Genomic DNA, 26,797 nt, shown 5'->3' on the forward strand with positions numbered 1-26,797 from the left:
GAGATCTCTCATCCTTCTAAACTCCAGTGAATACAGGCCCAGTTGATCCAGTCTCTACTCATGCCAGTCCTGCCATCCCGGGCATCAGTCTGGTGAACCTTCGCTGCACTCCCTCAATAGCAAGAATGTACTTCCTCAGATTAGGAGATCAAAACTGAACACAATATTCCAGGTGAGGCCTCACCAAGGCCCTGTACAACTGCAGTAAGACCTCCCTGCTCCTATCCTCAAATTTCCTAGCTATGAAGGCCAACATACCATTTGCCTCCTTCACCACCTGCTGTACCTGCATGCCAACTTTCAATGACTGATGTAACATGGCATCCAGGTCTCGTTGCACCTCCCCTTTTACTAATCTGCCGCCATTCAGATAATATTCTGCCTTCATGTTTTTGCCCCAAAGCGGATAACCTCACATTATCCACATTATACTGCATCTGCCATGTATTTGCCCACTCACCTAACCTGTCCAAGTCACCCTGCAGCCTCTTAGCATCCTCCTCACAGCTCACACTGCCACCCAGCTTAGTGTCATCTGCAAACTTGGAGATATTAAACTTAATTTCTTCATCCAAATCATTGATGTATATTGTAAATAGCTGGGGTCCCAGCACTGAGCCCTGCGGCACCCCACTAGTCACTGCCTGCCATTCTGAAAAGGACCCTTTTATCCCGACTCCCTGCTTCCTGTCTGCCAATGAGTCCTCTATCCATGTCAGTACATTACCTCCAATACCATGTGCTTTAATTTTGCACACCAATCTCGTGTGGGGCCTTGTCAAAAGCTTTTTGAAAGTCCAAAATCCAACACATCCACTGGTTCTCCCTTGTCCACTCTACTAGTTACATCCTCAAAAAATTCCAGAAGATTTGTCAAGCATGATTTCCCTTTCATAAATCCATGCTGACTTGGACCGATCCTGTTACTGCTTTCCAAATGCACTGCTATTTCATCTTTAATAATTTATTCCAACATTTTCCCCACTACTGATGTCAGGCTAACTGGTTTATAATTACCCGTTTTCTCTCTCCCTTTTTTAAAAAGTGGTGTTACATTAGCTACCCTCCAGTCCATAGGAACTGATCCAGAGTCGATAGACTGTTGGAAAATGATCACTTGTTGGAGTTCAGAAGGATGAGGGGTGATCTTATAGAAGCATTTAAAATAATGAAGGGGATAGACAGGATAGAGGCAGAGAGGTTGTTTCCACTGGTCGGGGGGACTAGAACTAGGGGGCACAGCCTCAAAATACGGGGGAGCCAATTTAAAACCGAGTTGAGAAGGAATTTCTTCTCCCAGAAGGTTGTGAATTTGTGGAATTCTCTGCCCAAGGAAGCAGTTGAGGCTAGCTCATTGAATATATTCAAATCACAGATAGATAGATTTTTAACCAATAAGGGAATTAAGGGTTATGGGGAGCGGGCGGGTAAGTGGAGCTGAGTCCACGGCCAGATCAGCCGTCATCTTGTTGGGTGGTGGAGCAGGCTCGAGGGGCTAGATGGCCTACTCCTGTTCCTAATTCTTATGTTCTTATGTTCTTATTAATGTTGGGGAAGTCCAGAACCAGAGGTCACAGTCTAACGATAAGGGGTAAGCCATTTAGGACCGAGATGAGGAGAAACTTCTTCACCCAGAGAGTGGTGAACCTGTGGAATTCTCGACCACAGAAAGTTGTTGAGGCCAATTCACTAAATATATTCAAAAAGGAGTTAGATGTAGTCCTTACTACTAGGGGGATCAAGGGCTATGGCGAGAAAGCAGGAATGGTGTACTGAAGTTGCATGTTCAGCCATGAACTTATTGAATGGCGGTGCAGGCTCGAAGGGCCGAATGGCCTACACCTGCACCTATTTTCTATGTTTCTATTACCAATGCATCCACTATTTCTAGGGCCGCTTCCTTAAGTACTCTGGGATGCAGATTATCAGGCACTGGGGATTTATCGGCCTTCAATCCCATCAATTTTCCTAACACAATTTCCCGCCTAATAAGGATTTCCTTCAGTTCCTCCTTCTCACTAGACCCTCGGTCCCCTAGTATTTCCGGAGTTATTTGTGTCTTCCTTTGTGAAGACAGAACCAAAGGATTTGTTCAACTGGTCTACCATTTCTTTGTTCCCCATTATAAATTCACCTGATTCTGACTGCAAGGGGACCTATGTTTGTCTTCACTAATCTTTTTCTCTTCACGTATCTATAGAAGCTTTTGCAGTCTGTTTTTATGTTCCCAGCAAGCTTCCTCTCATACTCTATTTCCCCCCCTCCTAATTAAACCTTTTGTCCTCCTCTGCTGAATTCTAAATTTATCCCAGTCCTCGGGTTTTCCGCTTTTTCTGGCCAATTTATATGCCTCTTCCTTGGATTTAACACTATCCTTAATTTCTCTTGTTAGCCACGGTTGAGCCACCTTCTCCATTTTATTTTTACTCCAGACAGGGATGTACAATTGTTGAAGTTCATCCATGTGATCTTTAAACGTTTGCCATTGCCTATCCACCGTCAACCCTTTAAGTATCATTCGCAGTCTATTCTAGCCAATTCACATCTCATACCGTCGAAGTTACCTTTCCTTAAGTTCAGGACCCTAGTCTCTGAATTGACTATGTCACTCTCCATCTTAATAAAGAATTCTACCATATCATGGTCACTCTTCCCCAAGGGGCCTCGCACAAGATTGCTAATTAGTCCTTTCTCATTACACATCACCCAGTCTAGGATGGCCAGCCCTCTAGTTGGTTCTTCGACATAGTGGTCTAGAAAACCATTCGTAATACACTCCAGGAAATCCTCCTCCACTGTATTGCTACCAGTTTGGTTAGCCCAATCTATATGTAGATTAAAGTCGCCCATGATAACTGCTGTACCTTTATTGCACGCATCCCTAATTTCTTGTTTGATGCTGTCCCCAACCCCACTACTACTGTTCGGTAGTCTGTACACAACTCCCATTAGCGTTTTCTGCCCTTTGGTATTCCGCAGCTCCACCCATACAGATTCCACATTCTCCAAGTTAATGTCCTTCCTTACTATTGTGTTAATTTCCTCTTTAACCAGCAACTCTACCCCACCTCTTTTTCCTTTCTGTCTATCCTTCCTGAATGTTGAATACCCCTGGATGTTGAGTTCCCAACCTTGGTCATCCTGGAGCCATGTCTCCGTGATGCCAATTATATCATATTCCTTAATAGCTGCCTGCGCAGTTAATTCGTCCACCTTATTACGAATACTCCTTGCATTGAGGCACAGAGCCTTCAGTCTTGTCTTTTTAACACACTTTGCCCCTTTAGAATTTTGCTGTAATGTGGCCCTTTTTGATTTTTGCCTTGGGTTTCTCTGCCCTCCACTTTTACTTTTCTTCTTTCTATCTTTTGCTTCTGCCCCCATTCTACTTCCCTGTTGTCTCCATGACTGACTGACTCCCCCTGCATCTGCACAGTGCAGTACAATCTGAGACTGAGGTAAGAGAGAACTGTGAATGACTTGGACTCCTGAGAGCCAGTGCACGTCCCTGTAGGTTTATTTCCCTGTCTTGTAACCATGGTTGGTGTAGCTGCTTTCACATGTTTAATGACTGTGTTGTACCTTTTTCAGGTGCAATTACGGAACAGGCGGAAGAAAAAAGGTGAGTGGAGGTCCTATTGTCTGAAGTCTTTACCTTCCAGACCTTTATCCCATTGCACTCACTCCAGGGACAGGACCCACAGCCCCAATTGTTCCTGACCATCCTGTACCAAATTATGACTAACAGCAACACTGCCCAATGTGATATTGTGTTGCTGAGAGGATGTAAGGTCGCAGAGATAGGATGAGTTGAGGCTGTAGAGGGATTTGAGGATTAGGATTTGAAATTGAATGTGTTGGTGGGCAGGGAGCCTCTGTAGGTCAATGAGGATAGGGGTTGATGGGTGAGTAGGAATTAGTGCAGCAAAGGGTACAGGCAGCAGAGTTTTGAACAAGTTGTAGTTATTGGAAGGATGGAGAACTGTTGTGATGGGTTATGTTACTGGACTAGTAATCCAGGTGCCTGGACTAATAATCTGGAGATGTGAGTTCAAACCCCATGGCAGTTTGTGAATTTGAATTAAGTTTTAAAAAAAAACACAACAAAAATTAAATAAAACTGGAATAAAAAGCTATCATCATCATAGCCAGTCCCTCGGAATCGAGGAAGACTTGCTTCCACTCTTAAAGTGAGTTCTTTGGTGGCTGAACAGTCCAATACGAGAGCCATAGACTCTGTCACAGGAGGGACAGATAGTCATTGAGGGAAGGGGTGGGTGGGACTGGTTTGCCGCACTCTCTTTCCGCTGCCTGCGCTTGATTTCTGCATGCTCTCGGGCGATGAGACTCAGTGATCTGTTCCCTCCCGGATGCACTTCCTCCACTTAGGGCGGTCTTTGGCTAGGGACTCCCAGGTGTCAGTGGGGATGTCGCACTATCAGGGAGGCTTTGAGGGTGTCCTTATAACGTTTCCGCTGCCCACCTTTGGCTCATTTGCCGTGAAGGAGTTCTGAGTAGAGCACTTGCTTTGGGAGTCTCGTGTCTGGCATGCGAACTCTGTGGCCTGCCCAGCGGAGCTGATCAAGTGCTTCAATGCTGGGGATATTGGCCTGGACGAGGACGCTAATGTTGGTACGCCTGTCCTCCCAGGGGATTTGTAGGATATTACGGAGATATCCTTGGCGGTATTTCTCCAGCCACTTGAGGTGTCTACTGTACATGGTCCATGTCTCTGGTATTACTACAGCCCTGCAGACCATGAGCTTGGTGGCAGTTTTGAGAACCTGGTCTTCAAACACTCTTTTTTCCTCAGGCTATCAGATTGTTGTAAAAACACAACTGGTTCACTAACGTACTTTAGGAAAACAAACCTGCCATCCTTACCCGGTCTAGTCTGTAGGTGATTCCAGGCAGGGAGCCACTGCAGCCCACGTAGGTGTGGCTGGCTCTTAAGCCCCCTCTGAAATGGCCTAGCAAGCCACTCAGTTGTATTGTCCTAGCCAATATTTATCCCTGAATCAACAAATAAAAACAGATTATCTGGTCATTATCACATTGCTGTTTGTGGGAGCTTGCTATGGGCAAATTGGATGCCACATCTCCCACATTACAACAGTGACTACACTTCAAAAGTACTTCATTGGCTGTAAAGTGCTTTGAGATGTCTGGTGGTCGTGAAAGGCGCTATATAAATGTAAGTCTTTCTTCAAACTGCTACAAAGAAGTATAAAACCGGATGACCACTCAGCTACCACCTAGGCGTTGGTTTGGACACGACAACGGCACACCCAGCCCAGTCGACCCTGAAAAGTCCACCTCACTAATATCTGGGGACTTGTGCCAAAGTTGGGAGAACTATCCCACAGACTAGTCAAGCAACGACCTGACATCATCATATTCACAGAATCACATCTATCAACCAATGTCCCTGGCTCCTTCATCACCCTGGTATGGCCTGTCCCAGCACAGTAGTACAGTCAGAATAAAGTGGCCCTGGGAGTCCTCAATTTTGACTCCGTACCCCATGAAATCTCATGACATCAGGTCAAACACGGCCAAGGATATCTCCTTCTGATTATTACCTATTGCCCTCCCTCAGCTGATGAATCAATACTCCTCCATGTTGAACACCATTTGGAAGAAGCACTAAGGGTAGCAAGGGCATAGTAGGTACTCTGGATGGGGAACTTACATAAGATTACATAGGATATATGGCACAGACACAGGCCATTCAGCCCAACCAGTCCATGCCGGCGTTTATGCTATACTTGAGCATCCTCCTGTCTTTCCTCATCTAAATCTATCAGCGTAACCCTCTATTCCCTTCTCCCTCATATGCCTCTCCTTAAATGCATCTATACTATTCACTTCAACCATTCCCTGTGACAGCGAGTTCCACATTCTCACCATTTTTGGGGTAAAGGAGATTCTTCTGAATTCCCTATTGAATTTCTTGGTTACTATCTTATATTGATGGCCTCTAGTTATGCTCTTCCCCAAAAGTGGAAACATTCTCTCTCTATCCACTTTATCAAAACCTTTCATAATTTTAAAGACCTCAATTAGGTCACCCCTCAGTCTTATTTCAACCTGTTCATCCTTTCCAGATATGTATATCCTCACATGTCTGGTATCATCCTTGTAAATAAGGATTCAATATTTCTGTATTCTCCCTGTCATTACCTGTGATATTGTCCTGTCTATTCCTTAATGACCCTATTCCCATCTTTTTTTAAATTGATTTGCCAGTGCCTGTAAAATATTTTACTATTTTGTTTTATGTTCTTTAATAAATTAATTTCATAGTTCCTCTTTGCCTTTCTAATTGTTTTTTGACTTTTCTCTTCTAATCCCTTCGTATTCTCTCATCATGCACTCCTCTGCTGTCTATGTACTTAATGTATGCCTCTTTCCTTACCCACAATTGTTTCTTTATATCTTCATCCATGGAGTCTCATTAGTGTTTAATTTATTCTTTCCTTTTAGCAGAATATATTTTTTCTGCACTCTGATGAACGCCCATTTTATCTTCCCAAGTTCAATTTGCAACCCCTCAAAATCAGCTTTTCTCCAATCTATTAACCTGGTTTTTGTCACTTATGTCCTTCTCCATTATCATAGGAGCATAGAAAATAGGTGCAGGAGTAGGCCATTCGGCCCTTCGAGCCTGCACCGCCATTCAATGAGTTCATGGCTGAACATGCAACTTCAGTACCCCATTCCTGCTTTCTCGCCATAGCCCTTGATCCCCCTAGTAGTAAGGACTACATCTAACTCCTTTTTGAATATATTTAGTGAATTGGCCTCAACAACTTTCTGTGGTCGAGAATTCCACAGGTTCACCACTCTCTGGGTGAAGAAGTTTCTCCTCATCTCGGTCCTAAATGGCTTACCCCTTATCCTTAGACTGTGACCCCTGGTTCTGGACTTCCCCAACATTGGGAACATTCTTCCTGCATCTAACCTGTCTAAACCCTTCAGAATTTTAAACGTTTCTATGAGATCACCTCTCATTCTTCTGAACTCCAGTGAATACAAGCATATTATATTATGGTCACTATTGCCTATATGTTTCCCTACTTTTACTTCTCTTATCTGCTCTAGTTCATTCCCCATTACTGGATCTAATAGTGAATCCTCCCTTGTTGGGCTTTTTACATATTGGGTTAGAAAGAAGTCCTGTTTACATTATAGGAGCTCCTTTCCTTTATCCCCATTACTACTTCTTTTGTCCAATTAATATTGGGGTAATTGAAATCCCCCAAGATGATTATTCTATGTTTTTTACTCATTTCCCTAATTTGTCTGCATATTTCTTCATCAACCTCCCTTCCACTATTAGGTGGACTGTAGACTACTACTATTAGTGTGATTGATCCTTTATTATCTTTTATCTCTATCCATATGGATTCTATTTTTGTCTTGCTGATGGCTGTGTCCCTTTTTTGTACAGCTATTATGTTATCCCTAATAAGTACAGCTACTCCACATCCCCCTTTTCCCCTCTCTATCTTTTCTAAATATGTTATACCCTACAATGTTTAATTCCCAGTCCTGATTTTTCTGTAGCTATGTCTCAGTAATCCCTATGATGTCTGGTTCCTTGAAACGCATGATTGCCTCGAGCTCCCCTGTTTTAATACGGACACTGTGTGCATTGCTATAAACAGTTTAACTCATTTTTAATAGGATTTACTCTCCCTATATGTTTAATCATCTTTTTAGACTTCTGTACTATTACTCTATTTGCTGCCTTGCCATCAATGTGCTCCCTTTATTCTTTCCTGTGTGCTCGTTTCCTGTTTTGTTTATATTTAGGCTGCTAAGTTTTTTGTAGATCCTGCCCCCACCCCGCCCCCCTTCTTACTAGTTTAAAGCCTTTGTCACCTCCGCTAGTACACTGGTCCCATTCCGGTTCAGGTGGAGCCTGTCCCATTGGTACAGCTCCTTCCTGTCCCAAAACTGGTGCCAGTGTCCCATGAAAAAGAACCCCCCTTCCCACACCAGCCCTTTAGCCACATGTTAATTCTTCTGATCTGTCTGCTTCTATGGCAATTTGCACGTGGCTTGGGCAATAATCCAGATTATTACCCTCGAAGTCCTACTTTTAATTTCAAATGTTCATCACGAAGAGTGGCTTGATAGCACCACTACTGACTGAGCTAACTGAGTCCTGAAGGACATTGCTGCTCGACTGAGCTTGCGGCAGGTGGTGGCAGAACCAATATGAGGGAAAAATCTACTTCACCTTGTCCTCACCAATCTACCTGTCGCAGCTGTACCTGTCCTTAACAGTATTGGTAGGAGTGACCACTGCACAGTTCATGTGGAGATGAAGTCCCATCCATTAGGTTAATCTCCTGGGGATGTTTATGATGTTGTATTTTTTCTTTGCGACAGGGGTAGCGACTGCGCTGAGCCGTAGACGGATATCGTGTAGGGACCTCGGTTTAGGCGAGTGTTATGGCTGGCTCTGGAAGAAGAAAGAACATTCTAGATTCATGTCGCAGAAATGGAAGCGTTGCTGGTTTGTGCTGAAGGGGCCTACTCTGTACTGGTACAACAGTGAGAACGTGAGTGTGCGAGAACACAAAGCTGGTGGGGGAGGGGCTCCCTGCAGGCCCCATCTGTCATGTGCTGGGACTGGTGGAGAGAGATTCCGAAATTAAATTACAGGCGGCAAGGACGTCTGTTCCAAGCCAGGCGGGACCCCTTTCAATTTTCAGATTGGGCTCCGATCATGTCACTGAGGCCTGATCTGAGATTCTAACCCAAGGCCTGAGCAGGGGAGCAATGATGGCTTCCCAGCCAGGAAAACGATACATGGAGCAGCAGTTAGGGTCAGAAGAGTCCCAACGAGGTACGTTTTTAAAAATTGCTCATCGAGGCCTCAGAAGGAAACCTTGGGCTTCCTCTGCTCCATACCCAACTGCCGCTCCTGCGCCCCCCGATCGCGATTCCCCTCCTGCTACACTTACCTTGTGCCAGGGACCATTCTTGCCAGTCCCTAGCACTGGCCGCTTTGCCATTCGATTGTAACAGCCAGTCAACTGCTTCATTCCAGATTTCTGGACTTTTTGATCAGGAAGTCGGCAAGCCACATTAATGAAACCCTGCCATTAAATTCAGCCGAGCCCCTCTTCTGCCACTCCGTGTGGCACGTGATTCACCCAGAAGTTACAATCGAGCCCATCATGCCAGAAGCTGCCCCTCTAACCTCCGGTCCTACATACTACAGCTGTGACCTGCACACTGCTGCTGTCCGTTTAAAGGAACATCTTGTTGGCGGAGTGGACCTGGTTCAGTTCAGGATGTATCTCTGTTTAATTGGACTTCTTACTAAACCCAGATCACTGCAGGGGCCCTCTGAGCCTGTGTGTTCAAATCTACAGCAACTGGGACTGTGAACAAGACTGTATCTGCAGGCTGTGGGAGGCTCTGGATGAAGCTGTGTTTATACTGTGGTGGGGTTGTCACCCTGAAAATCTCCTCTCGATCATCATTTTGGGAGGGAGTGATTCTGGGGTAAAATTAATAAAGAGAGATTAAAAAAAACACTAATTAGTGAATGTAACAATGTAGCTGCAGCTGATCACTTTTAGCATCTCCCTTGTGAGCCTCAATGGTCAGTGTGGCTGGTGATGGTTCCCAGTGTACCCACGGCCTAGTGGAAGTGGCCCAGGGCAGCTGATCCTCTGACTACCTCTCGGCCTCCACTCAGTATCTCCCTCACGGCATGACTGGGGTCATGAGATCACTGCGGACAGTAGCTACATCTGAGACTGGAACTGTCTCGTACACTGGCACTGTTTATGGTTCGGTACTCTATACCGTTGCCACCTGAGTTTCTTGATATCCTGACTGGGGTGTGTTTTGCCCTCCTGTTTTTTTTCCTCCCTTTATTCACTGACTGGCTATATCTGAGACTAGAACTGTCTGGATTATGAGGGTTACATTCAATTAGCTGTTATGGGGCAAGAGTGAATATTTTGGCTGGAACATGGGGCGGGGAGTGGGAGGAATGGAGGGAATGTTTTGATTGGATTGGAGAACAGTCTTTGTTCTGGCAGCGGGGGTGAGAAGTTAAGATGATGCATGTTAAAAAGATCAGGTGGAAGGGACTGTTGTCTGAACTGTAACTGAAAAGAAAGCGGATGTAACAGATCTGTGCCTGTGCGAATTTCTGTTGCTGAATAACTTGTTTGTGGTTCCTGATAGGATGAGAAAGCCGAAGGGTTAATCAAATTGTTGTCATACTCTGTGGAGGCAGCTGGGGAGCACAAGAGAAAATTGTAAGTATCTGAAACCCCACCCTTTCATATTGAGTATGTCACCAAATATGAGCTGTGGGAGGTGCTGTCCAATGGGTGAGAGGGTTAATGCTCCCCCACCACTGGTGCCAGTTCAGAGTTGTTCTGGTAGCAGGCTGCCTGACTGTTGTCTTGGCCACAGTTGGTAGGTGACTTAGGAGAGACGGAAAAGGGCAACAGAATGACTTTCGGGCGGGAGAGGGGTGGGTACCAAAAACCTCTGAAAACAGAGCAACAAGAGGGACTAACTACTACATGCAGTGCCTCCTGCTGGACAGAGTGTGTAAGTATGTGGACATCAGAGAGTCTTATAGCACAGAAAGAGGCCATTTGGCCTGTGCTGACTCTTTGAAAGTTATCCAATTACTCCAACTCTTTTGATCTTCCTCCATAGCCCTGCAAATTTCTCCTTTTCAAATACATATCCAATTCACTTTTGAAAATTACTATTGAATCAGCAAAAGGGCAGTGCATTTCAGATCATTATAACCTTGCTGCATAAAAAAATTCTTCTCATTTTGCCTCCAGATTTTTTTTTCCAATTATCTTAAATCTGTGTCCTCTTTTTACTGATGCTCCTGCCAGTGGAAAGTTTCTCCCTATTTACTCTTTTATCAAAACCCATCGTAATTTTGAACACCTCTATTAAATCTCCCTTTAACCTCCTCTGGTCGCACCACATAACTGAAGTCCCTCATTTCTGGGATGATTCTGGTCAATCTCCTCTGCACCGTGTCTAGACTCATGCAAAGGAAGGTCACTGGGCTGAGACGCGCGAGGCATCTGGCACCTGGGGGTAAAGGAGAGGGAATGATTCAATGTGTTTTACCCTCTATTCACTCTGTCTTCTCGCTCTCTTCAGTGTGTTCCAGCTTTGTCACCGGAAATACAAGTCCTTTGTCTTTTCAGCAGACAATGTGGATGAAATGAGGAAGTAAGTAGCTGCTCATTTATAGGTTTCCCCTTAAACTGTACACAGGATATTGGCTCAAGGCCCTGAAACAACCGCAGTGGTATTCCTGCATACTCCTAATATTAAAAAAACTGCATTGAGTGTTTTATTAATAACTGCTCTCTGGTTCTCTCTCCTGGAGAGTGATGTAAAGTAACCAGGAGTTTTTGTTCCTTGATGTGAGGGATTGCCCTTGTTGCTCAGTGCAGTCTGCGGTGTCTCTGGTTCTGACTCTCTTCTTGTTCTGTAGATGGATTAACAGCCTCATCAGTGCCATCCAAAAATACAAAACCGAGAAATCCTCTGAAAACAAAGAGGAAGGTAAGAAGCTCGGGGCAGAACAAGTTCCAGAAACCTCCTGCTCCAACTTTGAATTATAGGCTGGAATTTTCCCCTAAAAGACGGGGGGAGGGGGTGAGGGTGAGAAAGAGGTGGTGGGTTGGAACATAGGGACAGTTAGAGTGTTATAAACGGGATACCTGACCGTGTTCCCGCCTCCAACTCGCCCACTTCCTGTTTTGCGGAGGGGCGGGTTACCTCAGTTTAAATATTCTAATGAGGCTGGAAGTCTCTATTTTCCCCTGCATTTTGTGTTTAACTGCCTGTGGACGGGTTTCACACAATTCGTGAAACCCGGCAGTTAAACAGAGGAGTAAGTGGCTTTATATCTCTCGGGTCCCGACCATACACGCCGCTCCCTCCAGGAGACCTTCGATCAACTTCCCAGGTCCCTCCCCACCCCAGCCTCCACGATGATGAGGAGGTCGGTCATGATCCTCAGGTGGCCAGCCCCGCTCCTCTTTCCCCTCTCCCGCCCGTCTCCATTGAGAAAATTCTGACCATAGTGTGTGAGGCATTGCATGCTGCAGGAACCAGGGCCAGGCACCTGCTGCACACCCTTCACTGAAGCACTCAGATACTGCTCCATCTGAGGACCAAGTACCTTTTGGAAAAAGCAACCTAATTGAATTTATAATTGATAATGTGCTGGGGTTCACCTCTGAGTGAGTATGATGAGCCAGTTCAATTACAAATATTCCGATTGCACCTTATAAACAGTGGCATTGCTAGTCTGTCCTGAATGCAGTGTGAGCTCCCCTTCTGCCTCTGTGGGTAACAGCACTTCCCTGTTTGGTACTGAAACATAGAGCACGAGATCCCAGGTTCCATTACCAGTCTGTGCTAAGTTCACTGATCTCAAAATAGGTGCTGCAATTAGCCTTAGTGTCTTTGTATTAGGGATGGGGGTGGGGAGGGGAAAGGCTAGTACATAAGAAATAGGAACAGGAGTAGGCCATACGGCCCCTCGAGACTGCTCCACCATTCAATAAGATCATGGGTAATCTGATCATGGACTCGGCTCCACTTCCCCACCCGCTCCCCATAACCCCTTATCGATTTAAGAAACCGTCTATTTCTGTCTTAAATTTATTAAATGTCCCGGCTTCCACAGCTGAGGCAGCGATTTCCAGATTCACAACCCTCAGAAAAGAAATTTCTCTTCATCTCTGTTTTAAATGGGCAGCCCCTTATTCTAAGATCGTGCCCTCTAGTTCAAGTCTCCCCCATCAGTGGAAACATCCTCTCTGCATCCACCTTGTCAAGCCCCCTCATAATCTTATACGTCTTGATAAGATGACCTCTTATTCTGCTGAATTCCAGTGAGTAGAGGCCCAACCTACTCAACCTTTCCTCATAAGTCAACTCCCTCATCCCCGGAATCAACCTAGTGAACCTTCTCTGAACTGCCTCCAAGAACATATAAGAACATAAGAACATAAGAATTAGGAACAGGAGTAGGCCATCTAGCCCCTCGAGCCTGCTCCACCATTCAGCAAGTATATCCTTTCGTAAATATGGAAACCAAAACTGCACGCAGTATTCCAGGTGTGGCCTTACCAATACCTTATATAGCTGTAGTAAGACTTCCCTGCTTTTATACTTTATCCCCTTTGAATTAAAGGCCAAGATATCATTGGCTTTCCTAATAACTTGCTGTACCTGCATACTATCCTTTTGTGTTTCATGCACAAGTACCCCCAGGTCCCGCTGTACTGCGGCACTTTGCAATCTTTCTCCATTTAAATAATAACTTGCTCTTTGATTTTTTCTGCCAAAGTGCATTACCTCACACTTTCCAACATTATACTCCATCTGCCAAATTTTTGCTCACTCACTTAGCCTGTCTATGTCCTTTTGCAGATTTTTTGTGTCCTCCTTACTCATTGCTTTTCCTCCCATCTTTGTACCGTCAGCAAACTTGGCTACGTTACACTCAGTCCCTTCTTCCAAGTCGTTAATATAGATTATAAATAGTTGGGGTCCCAACACTGATCCCTGCGACACCCCACTAGTTACTGGTTGTCAACCAGAGAATTAACCATTTATCCCGACTCTCTGTTCTCTGTTAGCCAATCCTCTATCCATGCTAATACATTACTCCCAACTTTTATCTTGTGCAGTAATCTTTTATGTGGCACCTTGTCAAATGCCTTCTGGAAGTCCAAATACACCACATTCCACTGGTTCCCCTTTATCCACCCTGTTCGTTACATCCTCAAAGAATTCCAGCAAATTTGTCAAACATGACTTCCCCTTCATAAATCCATCCCGACTCTGCCTGACTGAATTTTGCTTTTCCAAGTGTCCTGCTACTGCTTAGTTAATAATGGACTCCTCCATTTTCCCAACCACAGATGTTAGGCTAACTGGTCTATAGTTTCCCACTTTTTGTCTGCCACCTTTTTTAAATAGGGGCAATACATTTGCAGTTTTCCAATCTGCTGGGTACTTCTGTTCCTGTCCAGTGATCCCTTCTGGAAGATCCATGTGTGGCTGTCAGGGGTGAGAGGGCTGTGATTGGCTGTGAAGCCTCCATCCGCAGATGTGAAGACTGCCTGTGGACTGTACCTAGCAAGAATCAGCACTTCTTTCAGCAGAGAAGGAAATTGCATTAGGAAGCAAGGAAAGAATATTGAAAGAACTTGCATTTATATAGTACCGTTGGACAATGTTCCCGTTAACTTTTTTAGGGTGCGTAGCCCCTTTTAAAGTGTTGCATGACCCATTCAAAATACCGCACATGCTCGGTTTTTCGCATTGAAAAACCAGCAATCCAGTTGCGCAGGAGGTCCAGTTAGCTGCACGGGGAACATTGCCGCTGGACATTCCAAAGCATTTTACAACCAATGGATTACTATTTAAGGGCAATCACTGTTATGTAGGTAAATGCTAGTCAATTTGCGCATTACAACTTGCATTTATATAGCACCTTTAATGTAGTAAAACGTCCCCGAGTCCCATAAACAGATAATCTGCTTTTTGGCGGTGTTGGGTTATGGGAAGAATGTTGGCCAGAGTACAAATAGTGCAATGGGATTTTAATATTCATCTGAGAGGGCAGATGGGGCCTCTGCTTAATTTCTCACCTGAAAGATGGTACCTCCGACTGTGTACCACTCCCTCAGTACTGCACTGGAGTGTCAACCTAGATTAAGTGCTCAAATCTCTGGAGTAGGGTTGAGCCCATGACTTTCGAATTCAGATGTGAGTGTGCTACCCACTGAGCCATGGTGAAACTGGAGATCTTTTCTAGATGTGCTTAATCATGCAGTATGACGTGACACAGCAGGTGTAGATCTGCAGACTGTGTTCTCCTCAAAATCAAGAACATTACATTTTCATTTAATTCATAGGATACCAATTCCTTTTTGTAGTTTTCTTCCCCTTCTCTCCTGAAGATACTAACGCTCATGGAATATAGGTTCCACAGGTATTGCGCACACTCCAGTACCTCACTCAAGTGACCATTCTTCATATGTGAGCCAAAACAGTGAGCGTTGGGAGCCTATTGGACTGGGGAAGGCATCACAGCTTAACCAAATCCTGTCTTTGCCTGATGCAACAGCATCAGGCAAAACAGCAACTGCTCCAGTTGCGATCAGCTAATTCAGCACCTACCTGGTCAAACCTGGTCACCTACTCATTGAATATACTCCCTAAGCCATCAAGGCCGGTTGGACATTTTTGAGTCGATCTTACTTTTATTTTAGGTAGATTTGGATCAGGATTAATGTTCCCATGGGGAGTGGGGTTAAAATGTATTTTCTTTGCAGTAATACATATTCCTGCCACTGGAGGGGGATATAATACCATCGATGTTGATTGCAGCTGTAGCCCAAGTTTTTATTTAAAATGTGACATAATGCTGTTCTGTGTTCCACTTTGCTTCTGTTAAAACCGAATACTGTCCCACTGCAGACTGCTGGAGTGAGACGGAGACCGAAGAAGGTGACGATTCTCCAGAAATGCCTTGTGCTCCCCGATCTAAATCCTATATCGTAAGTACAGAGTTGGAATGAAAAGAGAACAGGCAAAATAAAAACAGTCAACAGGTTTTTAGAAAAAACTGGGAGGGGGCCAGAACTTGTAATGGCTGGTGCAGTAACCTGGCAACGAGTGTAAGGGGTACTGGGGAGGAGAGCTGTTGTGGGGGCACCGAGCTGCAGGCCAGAACTGTCCCGCAGAAACACCTGCTTTAAATGTGTAGAATCCAATATAATCCACTCTCTGCAGTATGAAATCCAGCTTCGTACTAATCTGGCTTGCCGGCACATCATGGTTTTCTTCCCCTTTCCCCCAGTTTCCCCCTCTTCTCCTGAAGGGGCTGATTCCTTTCTGGGGATACCAACTGCTCGCCAAGACCTCACCCATCTTCATGTGTGAGCATAGACAGTGAGTGTTGAGAGGATATTCAACCACGGGCCTAATATCCTGTCCTTGCCTGATGTCTGCACATGGGGATATCCCAGCATTAGTCAATGGATACTAGTAAGGAGCAGAAACCCTGGCTGACTGCTCACCCAATGCTTTGTGGATAATTATTGGAGGGTGCTGTGGAAAGGAGAGATTATTGTGGAAAGCAGGTGTTAATGAAAATAAATTCACATAGACTCTAGTAAAGTAAGAGAGACAACTTTATTGCTAACAGAGCTCTGGGAGAAGAGTTGAGATCCCACGATCTGCGAGCACCTTCTCCCCGAGTGCCTTGTGCCGCGGGGTTATAAGCAGTTTACAGGGGGCGGAATACAATCATTTAAATTCATTTACATACAACCAATCAATCAATCCATATGGCAATGCAATTCATTTACATGCAACTTTTTAGTCCTAGTGAAACCTGATAGCATGGTGCGAGTTTGGGGGCCCTTCCTCTGTATCTTCTTTTTGTGGTTAGTTATTCTGTTGCAAAGCTTTCTATGAAACAGTGGCCTGCACCTGGCCAGGAGTCACTTGTTGCTGCAGAGTTCATATCAGGGACAGCAGATAGGCTTCTTGGTACAAAGTTCATTTAGTGGAAAGGCAGATAGTTGGCTTACCCCATCATGCTTTGCTATGTCCGAAAATCCACTCCAACAGTTCCCCCTGTTGGTCCTGGAGGATATTCACGAAATCCAGATGGCCACAATGAAGGTGGCTCAGTGCCCACCTTCGAGGCAAGTTACTTCCCTGCCTTGCCTGTAGCTCTAGCCTACCCTTCATAGGTAGTGGTCTGTGCCTGCGTCGTCCGCTCCGTCTTCCTCTGTGTCTCCGGGTGTTCCCATCAGATGGTCTTTTCCGGTGATCACGCTGGCAACCGGCACTATTTGGGCCATCATGACTTTACAGCAGATATTAAAACGTCCGATAATCAAGCAACAAGTAATTATTATTACAACAAGAATAACTACTCAATGCGTTAAATAGGACCCCCAGGATTCCCCTAATAGCCAGTCAAGCTGCTTTCTTATGGCAACAATGGCTTGGGTGATATTGTATGATTCATCCGTAGCATGCGTTATACTATTATTGTGCATACTCCCCCCTGTTGGGCTAACTGATAATCTACGGCATAACGGGTCTGCTGCGTATACAATCTTAATTCAGACAGCTCCCGGTTGATGACATCCAATCCCTTAGATGTGCTGTTTCCCAGAATGGTTAATCCACAAATAAGATAGTTCCTATTTTTGGCACTAATTACCCCCGCTGATCCCCCCCCCACAGACGGCCCCAAGGAACCCGTGGCCGAGTGATGATCCCAGCGTGATGGGATCCTCCCAATCGGCACAGAACTCCTTGCTGATGGCCCGTGTTACTATCCTTCTCCGGGTATGCCCCCTTTGGGGGCATGGAACAGTGAGTGGTCCTATAGTTCCTACTGCAAAGAAGACCGGGAGGGTCAGTGTTGCGGTCTTGAAGGTGCCGTTGAGGAGGAACACGAATCCTTCCTTAGCTCTATAACACTTTACGTCGGTGTTGCTAACACTCGTGAACTGCTTATACCACCAATTACTCGGTTCCCTTGAATTTGAGCCCGATCCTACCAATTGGTAAGCATCAAACGGGTATGCCCATGTTTCTGAGCTGACATGAGTTCCGTTGCACTGACCGCAGATAACTTGCCTCCCTGCGGTCACGTTCAGGCATCTTTGCTCGTTACAGGTGCAAGTAAACTGGCCTCTATGCACTCGACAGTGCTGACGGCACACTGCGTCTGCACACAGGTGGCGTTCTCGGGGACCAGGGCATATACACACTCCCATCCTTGCCCCGAGAAGCAAAGCGGGTAGCTTGCATTGTCTGAGCATACCGTTTCGTCCTTTCCCCGGGACCCCCTGCACACAGGATCTGTGGGATTTATTAATTCCACGCATCTTCCCTGTATACCCCTTCTATATTCGCCCGTTTGTCCCTCACGGGGTGCGTCCGAGGTATCCGCCGTATACAAGTCACGGGGGGTCCACCCAGGGGTGGCCACGACGAGGGCCCCTACTGATTGGGCTAGTGGGAAACACACGATTCGATTGCCATGTAAACGTATATGGGTCTTGAAAAACAAGTTATCTTCTAATCCTATTAGCTTTACAACCGTGACAACATAGAGTAATGCAATTATATACGCTTTCTTAGACATGTTTGTTACGCTCAAACAATACAATACACATTAGCAGTAGCCGTAATTTGGACTTGCTTGCAGTACGTCACCTGTTCGGGGTGCATAAACAAGTATCCTGGTTACATTATCGTGAATCATATGTCTTATGTTCACTCATTAGTTTCTTTGTACAATTTCAACTGGGTCCAATGTTTCCATACACTCTTCCCTCTTATGTCCAGACAGGCACAGGTGTCTCCACTGATTATGACCTCATATGGGCCATTCCATTTTGGTGCAAACCCTGGTTTTTCAGGTAATATTTTTACCATGGCGCGACGTCCAGCCATCGGGACGTCAGGGAGCCTTTCAAGCTCTTTGAGCATCTCTCTCTTCCTGATTGTCTCTTACTAATTTACGCATCCCTTTGAGTTGAGTGCTTAGTTCCAAAACATACTGTTTAATTTTGTCTTTTAATGGGCCTACGTCAGCCCCACCTGTTATGATGCTTTCTGGTAATTGCATCGCCCTTCCTGTCATTAGTTCATAAGGGGTTTGTCCGGTTTACCATGGCTCTTAACTTCATTAACATAATAGGTAATACTTCTGTCCACGTTCTTCCTGACGTTTGCATGGCCTTGGCCAGGGTGTTCTTAAGGGTACGGTTCATGCGTTCTACCATTCCAGAACTCTGTGGGTGGTAGGGGATGTGGAATTTTTGTTTTATGCCCATCAGCTGGCATATTGTTTTTACAATCTTCCCGGTGAAGTGGGTGTCTTGGTCGGAATCTATCTGAAGAGGCACTCCCCATTGGGGAATCACCTGCTTGGTCAATATCCTTGCCACCGTTGAGGCAGTGCAATCACGAGTGGGGAAAGCTTCCACCCACCGGGTAAATTGATCTATAATCACGAGGCAATATCTTTTTCCATGGGATGGGGGCAAAGGACCTGTGAAATCAATTTGTAAATGTTCCCATGGCCCCCGTGGACGGGGCTGGTGTCCCATTTTAATTTTAATGGGCCTGCCTAGATTATATTGTGCGCACGTAACGCATCGATGGCAATGTTTGGCAATATCTCTCCCCATCCCCTTCCACCACCAATCTCTTCCAAGACTCCCGGTCATGGCCTCTCATCCCGAATGGGACAGGCCATGGTGCAACTCCAATAAGATATTCTGTATGCATTCAGGCGCCATTACCTTGTCGTTTCATCTCCAAACGTTATCCTTTCCTTGCGTTGCGCCCTGCTTTGTCCTCAGAAGTGTCCTGGTGTAGTTTCTCGATACTTATCTGTTCGTCTCGGACCCCAGCGGCGCTGACTGAGGCTTCCTTACACTTCTCTTGTGCAGCCAAGTCCACAGCTTGATTTCCCTGGTGACTCAGCCAATCTGGACTGGTTCGGCCCGGTTCCCTTTGGTGGGCTTTAATTTTAATGACCGCTATCCGTTTTGGTTTATTACTGGCTGCTAAGAGAGCTTCTATTCTCAGCTGGTGTTTTATGGGATGTCCCCTGGTTGTGATAAAACCCCTCCTCCCCATGCTGTCATATAATCGTGTACGACCCGAATGCATATCTACTGTCCGTATAGATATTAACGATCTTGCCCTCTGATAGTTCCAGTGCCCGGGTGAGGGCTACCAATTCTGCCACCTGAGCTGACGACCCCCCATTAATTCGCCCTGATTCGACTGTCTCTAAGATCCTGGTTAACTACGGCCCATCCGGTACGAGGTAGTTCCTCTACGTATTTTCGCGAGCCGTCCACAAACAAGGTTTGTTCTGTGGTTTGAAGGGGCGTGTCTTTTATTCTATCCTCTTCCATGTCCATATCCACGTCCCCGCAATCGTGGGGCTCTCCTTCTTGCACTATGCCCTCCGCGGGGTTTTCTCCTACATCTCTAATTATAGTTACTGCTTTGTTGGGTGGCAAGAGGACTGCTTCCCACTTTGCCCGTCTCATATTAGAAACGGTTCTCAGTTTTCCTGTGTTTAACATTTCTACCAACGTGTGTTTGGTATGGAGAATGATGTTTCTGGTCATTACCACGGGCTCGCTTATTTTTACTGCCCAAGCTGCGCAGTCTAGTGCAGCTTTCCATCTGGATAATCCGGTCACCACCGGACCTTCGGCGGTAGAGTAATAGGCTATAGGTCTCCTTTTATCCCCGTGATCTTGGGTGACCACGGCCGTATAGAACCCATCTTCATTGGTACAGTGGATGTGGAAATATTTACCCATGTCAGGCAGTCCCAATCCAGGAGCAGAGACTAGTTCTGACTTGAGTTTACTATACGCCTGTTCTTGTTCAGGGCCCCACTCTAAGGTCTAGGGCCGGTTTTCCTCCCTTTACTAGTCTTTGTATAGGCTCGGCAATCTTTGCAAACTCAGGGATAAAGTTCCGGCTGTAATTAAAGAGACCCAGTACCTTCCTCACCCCCTTTACCATTACTGGTCTTGACAGCCTTTTTCCTATCAGAGGGCATTTCTTTCAACCCCTTTGAAAGGCAGTACCCTAGGTACAGGACTTGGGTTTTCCCTACCTGGGCTTTCTTGGGGTTGACCTTAAGGCCTGCCGTCTCCAAAGCTCGTAACACCAGGTATAGGGTTGCCTGATGTCCCTCCTTGGTTTCTAAAGCTATTAATATGTCGTTGACATATTGTAAAATACTATTTCCTGCCGGTACTTCTATTTGTTTTAGTACGTCGCTCATGACTCGGTGGAATATGGCAGGACTATTATGGAACTCTTGTGGTAATCAGGTCCAAGTATATTGTTTATCCTCCACCGTGAAGACGAATTTCTCTTGTGATTCTGAGTCGAGGGGAAGTGCCCAGAAGCCATTGGCTATGTCCAGGACTGTAAAGATTTTATGTTCAGGGGTTAATACATTAAGGATTGTGGAGGGACTGGTCACTATCAGGTATAGTTTGGGGGTGACCTTATTAAGGGCAGTGTAGTCAATGACTACTAGCCATGTTGGGGAGTTAGTGGTGCTAACAGTTTCTCTTAAGATACCTTTTTCCACTAGTCCCTTTACTATTTCTACAATTGCTGTTCTGGCTTCGGGTCTTATAGGGTATTGCCGGTGTGGTTTATGAGATGATCCAGGGACCTTAATAGGGTCCATGTCCGCCTTTCCGGTATCTAATTTTGTCTGTGCCCAAACCCCGGGCACAGAGGCACAAATGCCGCCATATCCTCCAGTCTCGGTATGCCAGTTGGTTTTTGTGGCTGTTGCTACACCTAAACTTTCCATATGGTGAGTTATCTGTCCCAAATCTCCCTTACTGCCATCTGCCTTTGGCCATGTTAATTTCCCCTCGCCACAATCAATCAGGGTCTGAAATTCCTTCATTACGTCATTCCCCAATATTGTTCCCTCACGATTCTTGCATACGTAAAATCTCATGGGTATACATAAATGATCAATTTCCACCACTTGGCCGTCCATCTATTCCGTTTATTAAAGCCTTTTTGTTGGTTACGGGAAGGGGTAGATTGGTAATGGATATTGAGGCTCCAGTGTCCACTAGCATCTCACACTGTCGGCCCCCTACTAGTGCAGACACACATGTCCTTCCCTCCTTTTTACTTTGTACAGGGGCCGCCGGGCATCACAGGGTGGCTTTGTACTCCTGCCACTGCTGGTATTCCTGTTCTGACAGGGTCCTTGCCTTTTAGGATAGCCATTTTTACTATAGCAGGTCGCGTCTAAATGTCCCTTTTTGCCACAATATGTGCATTGTTTTTCCATGCGTTTCCCCTTACATTCTTTGGCAAAGTGACCCACCTTCCCGCAGTTATGACATGTCCCCTTTTTCTGTCCTCCCCCCGCCTCCCCCCCCCCCCACCCCCGTCCCTGCTGCAAAAACCCTTTCTTATTTTATCTTTGTTTGGGATTTTTCATCGCCCCCTCCCTGGACGCCACTAGCCCACTCGACCAGTTCGTCATAATCCTGGGTTACAATTACTCCCATTTTTATAACGGTCTGGTGTGCAGCGGATAGTCCATCCTTAAATGCCTGGATAAATGCTCGGTCGCCGCGGCCCGGGTTTCCCTGTCCAGAGCATTCTTGAAATATCTGGGAATAATCGTTCCCCATACTCTGAGGCTCCTTCCCCCTTTTGTTGTTTGGTTGTAGTAATTTTACTCCAATTAGTAGGGTCATTACCTAAAGTGTAGTTGGTGGCCCACCCAAACTGTATCCAGCTTTGCCCAAAATTTGGTATTCGCACACCGGGGTTATAATTTGCCCAGGGATGCCATTATCTGCTGTCTCGCCAGGGGTAAATGGTTTATAGGTTGCAATGTGATTCGCTGCAGTTCCTCCCCTGGTGACTGGCGCTGCCGGGAAGGTTTCTTGATCTTCCTGACCCGGGGCTGTTGCCTCACCTTGGTAATCTTCGTAAGGGGGCAGTGAGGCTGTTTCTCCCCCCCCCATTGGGAACGGTTCTGAATCTGTTGTTCTAACGCCAGGCATTTATTTTCCCATTCTCTACATTTTTATTGTGCCTGACTTAATTGTTTACTTTTCTCTTCCCTTTTCTCTCTCTAACGTCCTTTACTTGCTCAATTAGTCCTGCTAACTGATGTACTAGTAATACTCCGGCCTTTTTGGTTTTATCTTTCTTTTGTTTTGCCATCCAATGTCGTTGTTGTTCTAATGTCTGGGATACATCCCAGCTGTCTTTCTGCATTTTTTTAATTAAGACTTGTCGATCGGTCATGTAAGAGTTAATTAGGGACCCGGGCGGTCCACATTTTACGTCCGTTTCCTTACCTGCCATTGAAGATGGTTATTCTATGTTCCTGTATTCCCCTCTAGTTTATGGAATTTCCGAACTTAAATACTCACGGCCACGATTCACCTCGCAGAGACCTCTTGTCTTGCTCGCGAAGATTAACATGTTTCCTTACCACCGGAGTCCGGCTCTTGGTTGGAGTGATCAGCTCCCTTCCGCACCGATTTCTATATCACTTTCTATGAACATTGGACTAAAATAATCAACCTCCGCATCACTAATTACTTTACTTTCAGTCTGCGTTGTACGCCACTACAGTCTGAATTTCTTAACTCATCATATACTATCAAGTTATGTCTCTTTCCTCACTTAATCTATTTTATTCGTTTGATACCACTTCGCCGGCCAGCCGCTTCCCCCAGTATAATTTCTGGGTGGTCAGAAATTGACTACTGTCCCGTTCTAATGGGTCATACGACTATCCAGCTCTGCGGTATCTTGTTCGTGACGCCAATTTGTTAATGAAAATAAATTCACATAGACTCTAGTAAAGTAAGAGAGACAACTTTATTGCTAACAGAGCTCTGGGAGAAGAGTTGAGATCCCGCGATCTGCGAGCACCTTCTCCCCGAGTGCCTTGTGCTGCAGGGTTATAAGCAGTTTACAGGGGGCGGAATACAATCATTTAAATTCATTTATATACAACCAATCAATCCATATGGCAATGCAATTAATTTACATACAACTTTTTAGTCCTAGTGAAACCTGATAGCATGGCGCAAGTTTGGGGGCCCTTCCTCTGTATCTTCTTTTTGTGGTTAGTTATTCTGTTGCAAAGCTTTCTATTAAACAGTGGCCTGCACCTGGCCAGGAGTCACTTGTTGCTGCAGAGTTCATATCAGGGACAGCAGATAGGCTTCTTGGTACAAAGTTCATTTAGTGGAAAGGCAGATAGTTGGCTTACCCCATCATGCTTTGCTATGTCCGAAAATCCACTCCAACACAGGAAACTATAGACCAGTTAGCCTAACATCTGTGGTTGGGAAAATGTTGGAGTCCATTATTAAAGAAGCAGTAGCAGGACATTTGGATAAGCAAAATTTGGTCAGGCAGAGTCAGCATGGATTTATGAAGGGGAAGTCATGTTTGACAAATTTTCTGGAGTTCTTTGAGGATGTAACGAACAGGGTGGATAAAGGGGAACCAGTGGATGTGGTGTATTTGGACATCCAGAAGGCATTTGACAAGGTGCCACATAAAAGGTTACTGCACAAGATGAAAGTTCACGGGGTTGGGGGTAATATATTAGCATGGATAGAGGATAAATGGTTCATTCTCTGGTTGGCAACCAGTAACTAGTGGGGTGCCGCAGGGATCAGTGCTGAGACCCCAACTATTTACAATCTATATTAACGACTTGGAAGAAAGGACTGAGTGAACGTAGCCAAGTTTGCTGACGATACAAAGATGGGAGGAAAAGCAACGTGTGAGGAGACACAAAAAAATTTGCAAAAGGACATAGACAGGCTAAGCGAATGGGCAAAAATTTGGCAGATGGAGTATAATGTTGGAAAGTGTGAGGTCATGCACTTTGGCAGAAAAAACATCAAAGAGCAAGTTATTATTTAAACGGGGAAAGATTGCAAAGTGCCGCAGTACAGCGGAACCTGGAGGTACTTGTGCATGAAACACAAAAGGATAGTATACAGGTACAGCAAGTAATCAGGAAGGCCAATGGTATCTTGGCTTTTATTGCAAAGGGGATGGAGTATAAAAGCAGGGAAGTCTTGCTACAGCTATACAAGGTATTGGTGAGGCCACACCTGGAATACTGCGTGTAGTTTTGGTTTCCATATTTACGAAGGATATAGTTGCTTTGAAGGCAGTTCAGAGAAGGTTCACTAGGTTGATTCCGGGGATGAGGGGGTTGACTTATGAGGAAAGGTTGAGTAGATTGGGCCTCTACTCGTTGGAGTTCAGAAGAATGAGAGGTGATCTTATCAAAACGTATAAGATTATGAGGGGACTTGGCAAGGTGGCTGCAGAGAGGATGTTTCCACTGATGGGGGAGACTAGAACGAGAGGGCATGATCTTAGAATATTGGCCGCACATTTAAAACAGATGAGAAGAAATTTCTTCTCTCAGAGGGTTGTAAATCTGTGGAATTCGCTGCCTCGGAGAGCTGTGGAGGGTGGGACATTGAATACATTTAAGACAGAAATAGACAGTTTCTTAAACGATAAGGGGTTATGGGGAGCGGGCAGGAAAGTGGAGCTGAGTCCATGATCAGATCAGCCATGATCTTATTAAATAGCGGAGCAGGCTCGAGGGACCGTAAGGCCTACTCCTGTTCCTATTTCTTATGTTCTTATTACAGAGCCCCTTCAGTGCTAGCCAAGGCTGTGAAATTCCTTAACTTCATTCCTGTTAGTGGATCAGTATGGTGATTGTAGTAATTAATGATGGGATACCGGGAGATGCATGTGCACGAATAATGCTACAATCATAATTGTGTACATAATTGTGCAAACAATGTGGAGTTCACTGGCCAGGAGTGGGGGAAGTGCCATGATGGGTCCTGGGGTGGGTCGTGCACTGGGACAGTAATACACTGTGCCCGCAAGGCTCTTATAATCTAATTAAAGGTCCTTGGAATGGTTTAATGTACCGGGATTCTTCTGAGGAATTGCTCGTGGATAGTTTGGGGTCTGAACATGGTTGTCATGATTAGCTGTTAACCTGGACTGTCACTTTTTAAGGTCACTTGTCTGGAAGGGGTGGGTAGGGGAGGGAGGGGGATTGGGGAGGGAAGGGAGGATAAAAAGGAAGGAATGGGAAATGGTAACATTTCATCAGCAATGACATCTCTCCAGGATTGTTTAAACTAGAACAGTAGCGAATCGGTGCAGTGTGAATCTTGCCTCTGTTTGTTTGCAGCAGGCACAGAGAACCAGTGACTTTTCACCCATCGAACGATTCAGACATTCATCAGGTAACTATGGACAAGTGGGACGCGCAGGAGACACCGGCTACCTTAGCATGCCATCCAGCCCCGGTAAGGAGAGGAAGCCAATTCTAGGTAGGAGCAATCGTTCATATCCTCATACAGCTGCCGTCCCTCGGGAAAATCTCACCTTTTCAAGATAATCCAGAAGAGTTCACTAACACTGCTCCCCATACCCCAGGGTCATTGCCCCCCCCCCACCGTACCCCAAGGTCGGTGCCCATCACTCCCCGCACCCCAGGGTCAGTGCCCATCACTCCCCGCACCCCAGGGTCAGTGCCATTTCCCCCCCCCACCCCCCCGTACCTCAGGGTCAGTGTTGCCAGCACCCCCCCCCCTCATGTACCCTATGGTCAGTGCCCCCGCCCGCCCCCCTCTCCCCGTACCCCAGGGTCAGTGTTCCTCCACCGCCACAGGGTCAGTACCCAGCCCTCCCCGCAACCCAGGGTCAGTGTCCCCCCCAGGGTCGGTGCCCATCGCTCCCCGTGCCCCAGGGTCGGTGCCCATCGCTCCCCGCACCCCAGGGTCGGTGTCTCTCTCTCCCGCTACTCCCCCCCCGTACCCCAGGGTCAGTGCCCATCCCTCCCCGTAACTCCGGATCAGTGCCGCCAGCCCTCCATCCCTGTACCCCATGGTCAGTGCCCGTCCCTCCCTGTACCTCAAGGTCAGTGCCTCCGCTCCCTCATGTATCCCGGGGTAAGTGCCCCCCCATTCCCCATACACCAGGGTCTGTGCCACTGCCCTCCATACTCCACTACTCTTGGGATATTATTACTGATGAATAAAGCATTTTCCATCAATCAATTCCTTCCTTCCACCCTTCCTCCTTTCCTGCCCTCCATTGCCACTGCTCCCCTATTTCA

The 26,797-nt window shown here is 46.0% G+C and overlaps 1 protein-coding gene across 4 annotated transcripts in view; it reads left to right on the forward strand.

The window, feature by feature from the left end:
* Positions 1-26,797, forward strand: part of LOC139279788 (connector enhancer of kinase suppressor of ras 1-like) — a 157,422-nt gene that overhangs the window by 123,908 nt on the left and 6,717 nt on the right. For 3 of the 4 annotated variants that reach the window (XM_070899006.1, XM_070899003.1, XM_070899004.1), the window contains 7 exons: positions 3,592-3,622; positions 8,401-8,573; positions 10,219-10,292; positions 11,173-11,244; positions 11,513-11,583; positions 15,523-15,602; positions 25,868-26,009. In XM_070899006.1, the coding sequence (XP_070755107.1) occupies positions 3,592-3,622; positions 8,401-8,573; positions 10,219-10,292; positions 11,173-11,244; positions 11,513-11,583; positions 15,523-15,602; positions 25,868-26,009 (643 nt within the window). The remainder of the gene's footprint in view (positions 1-3,591; positions 3,623-8,400; positions 8,574-10,218; positions 10,293-11,172; positions 11,245-11,512; positions 11,584-15,522; positions 15,603-25,867; positions 26,010-26,797) is intronic. The other variant, XM_070899005.1, reaches the window with a different exon arrangement.

Source organism: Pristiophorus japonicus, chromosome 14 (assembly GCF_044704955.1).
Source record: "Pristiophorus japonicus isolate sPriJap1 chromosome 14, sPriJap1.hap1, whole genome shotgun sequence".
NCBI classification, from domain to species: Eukaryota; Metazoa; Chordata; class Chondrichthyes; family Pristiophoridae; genus Pristiophorus; species Pristiophorus japonicus.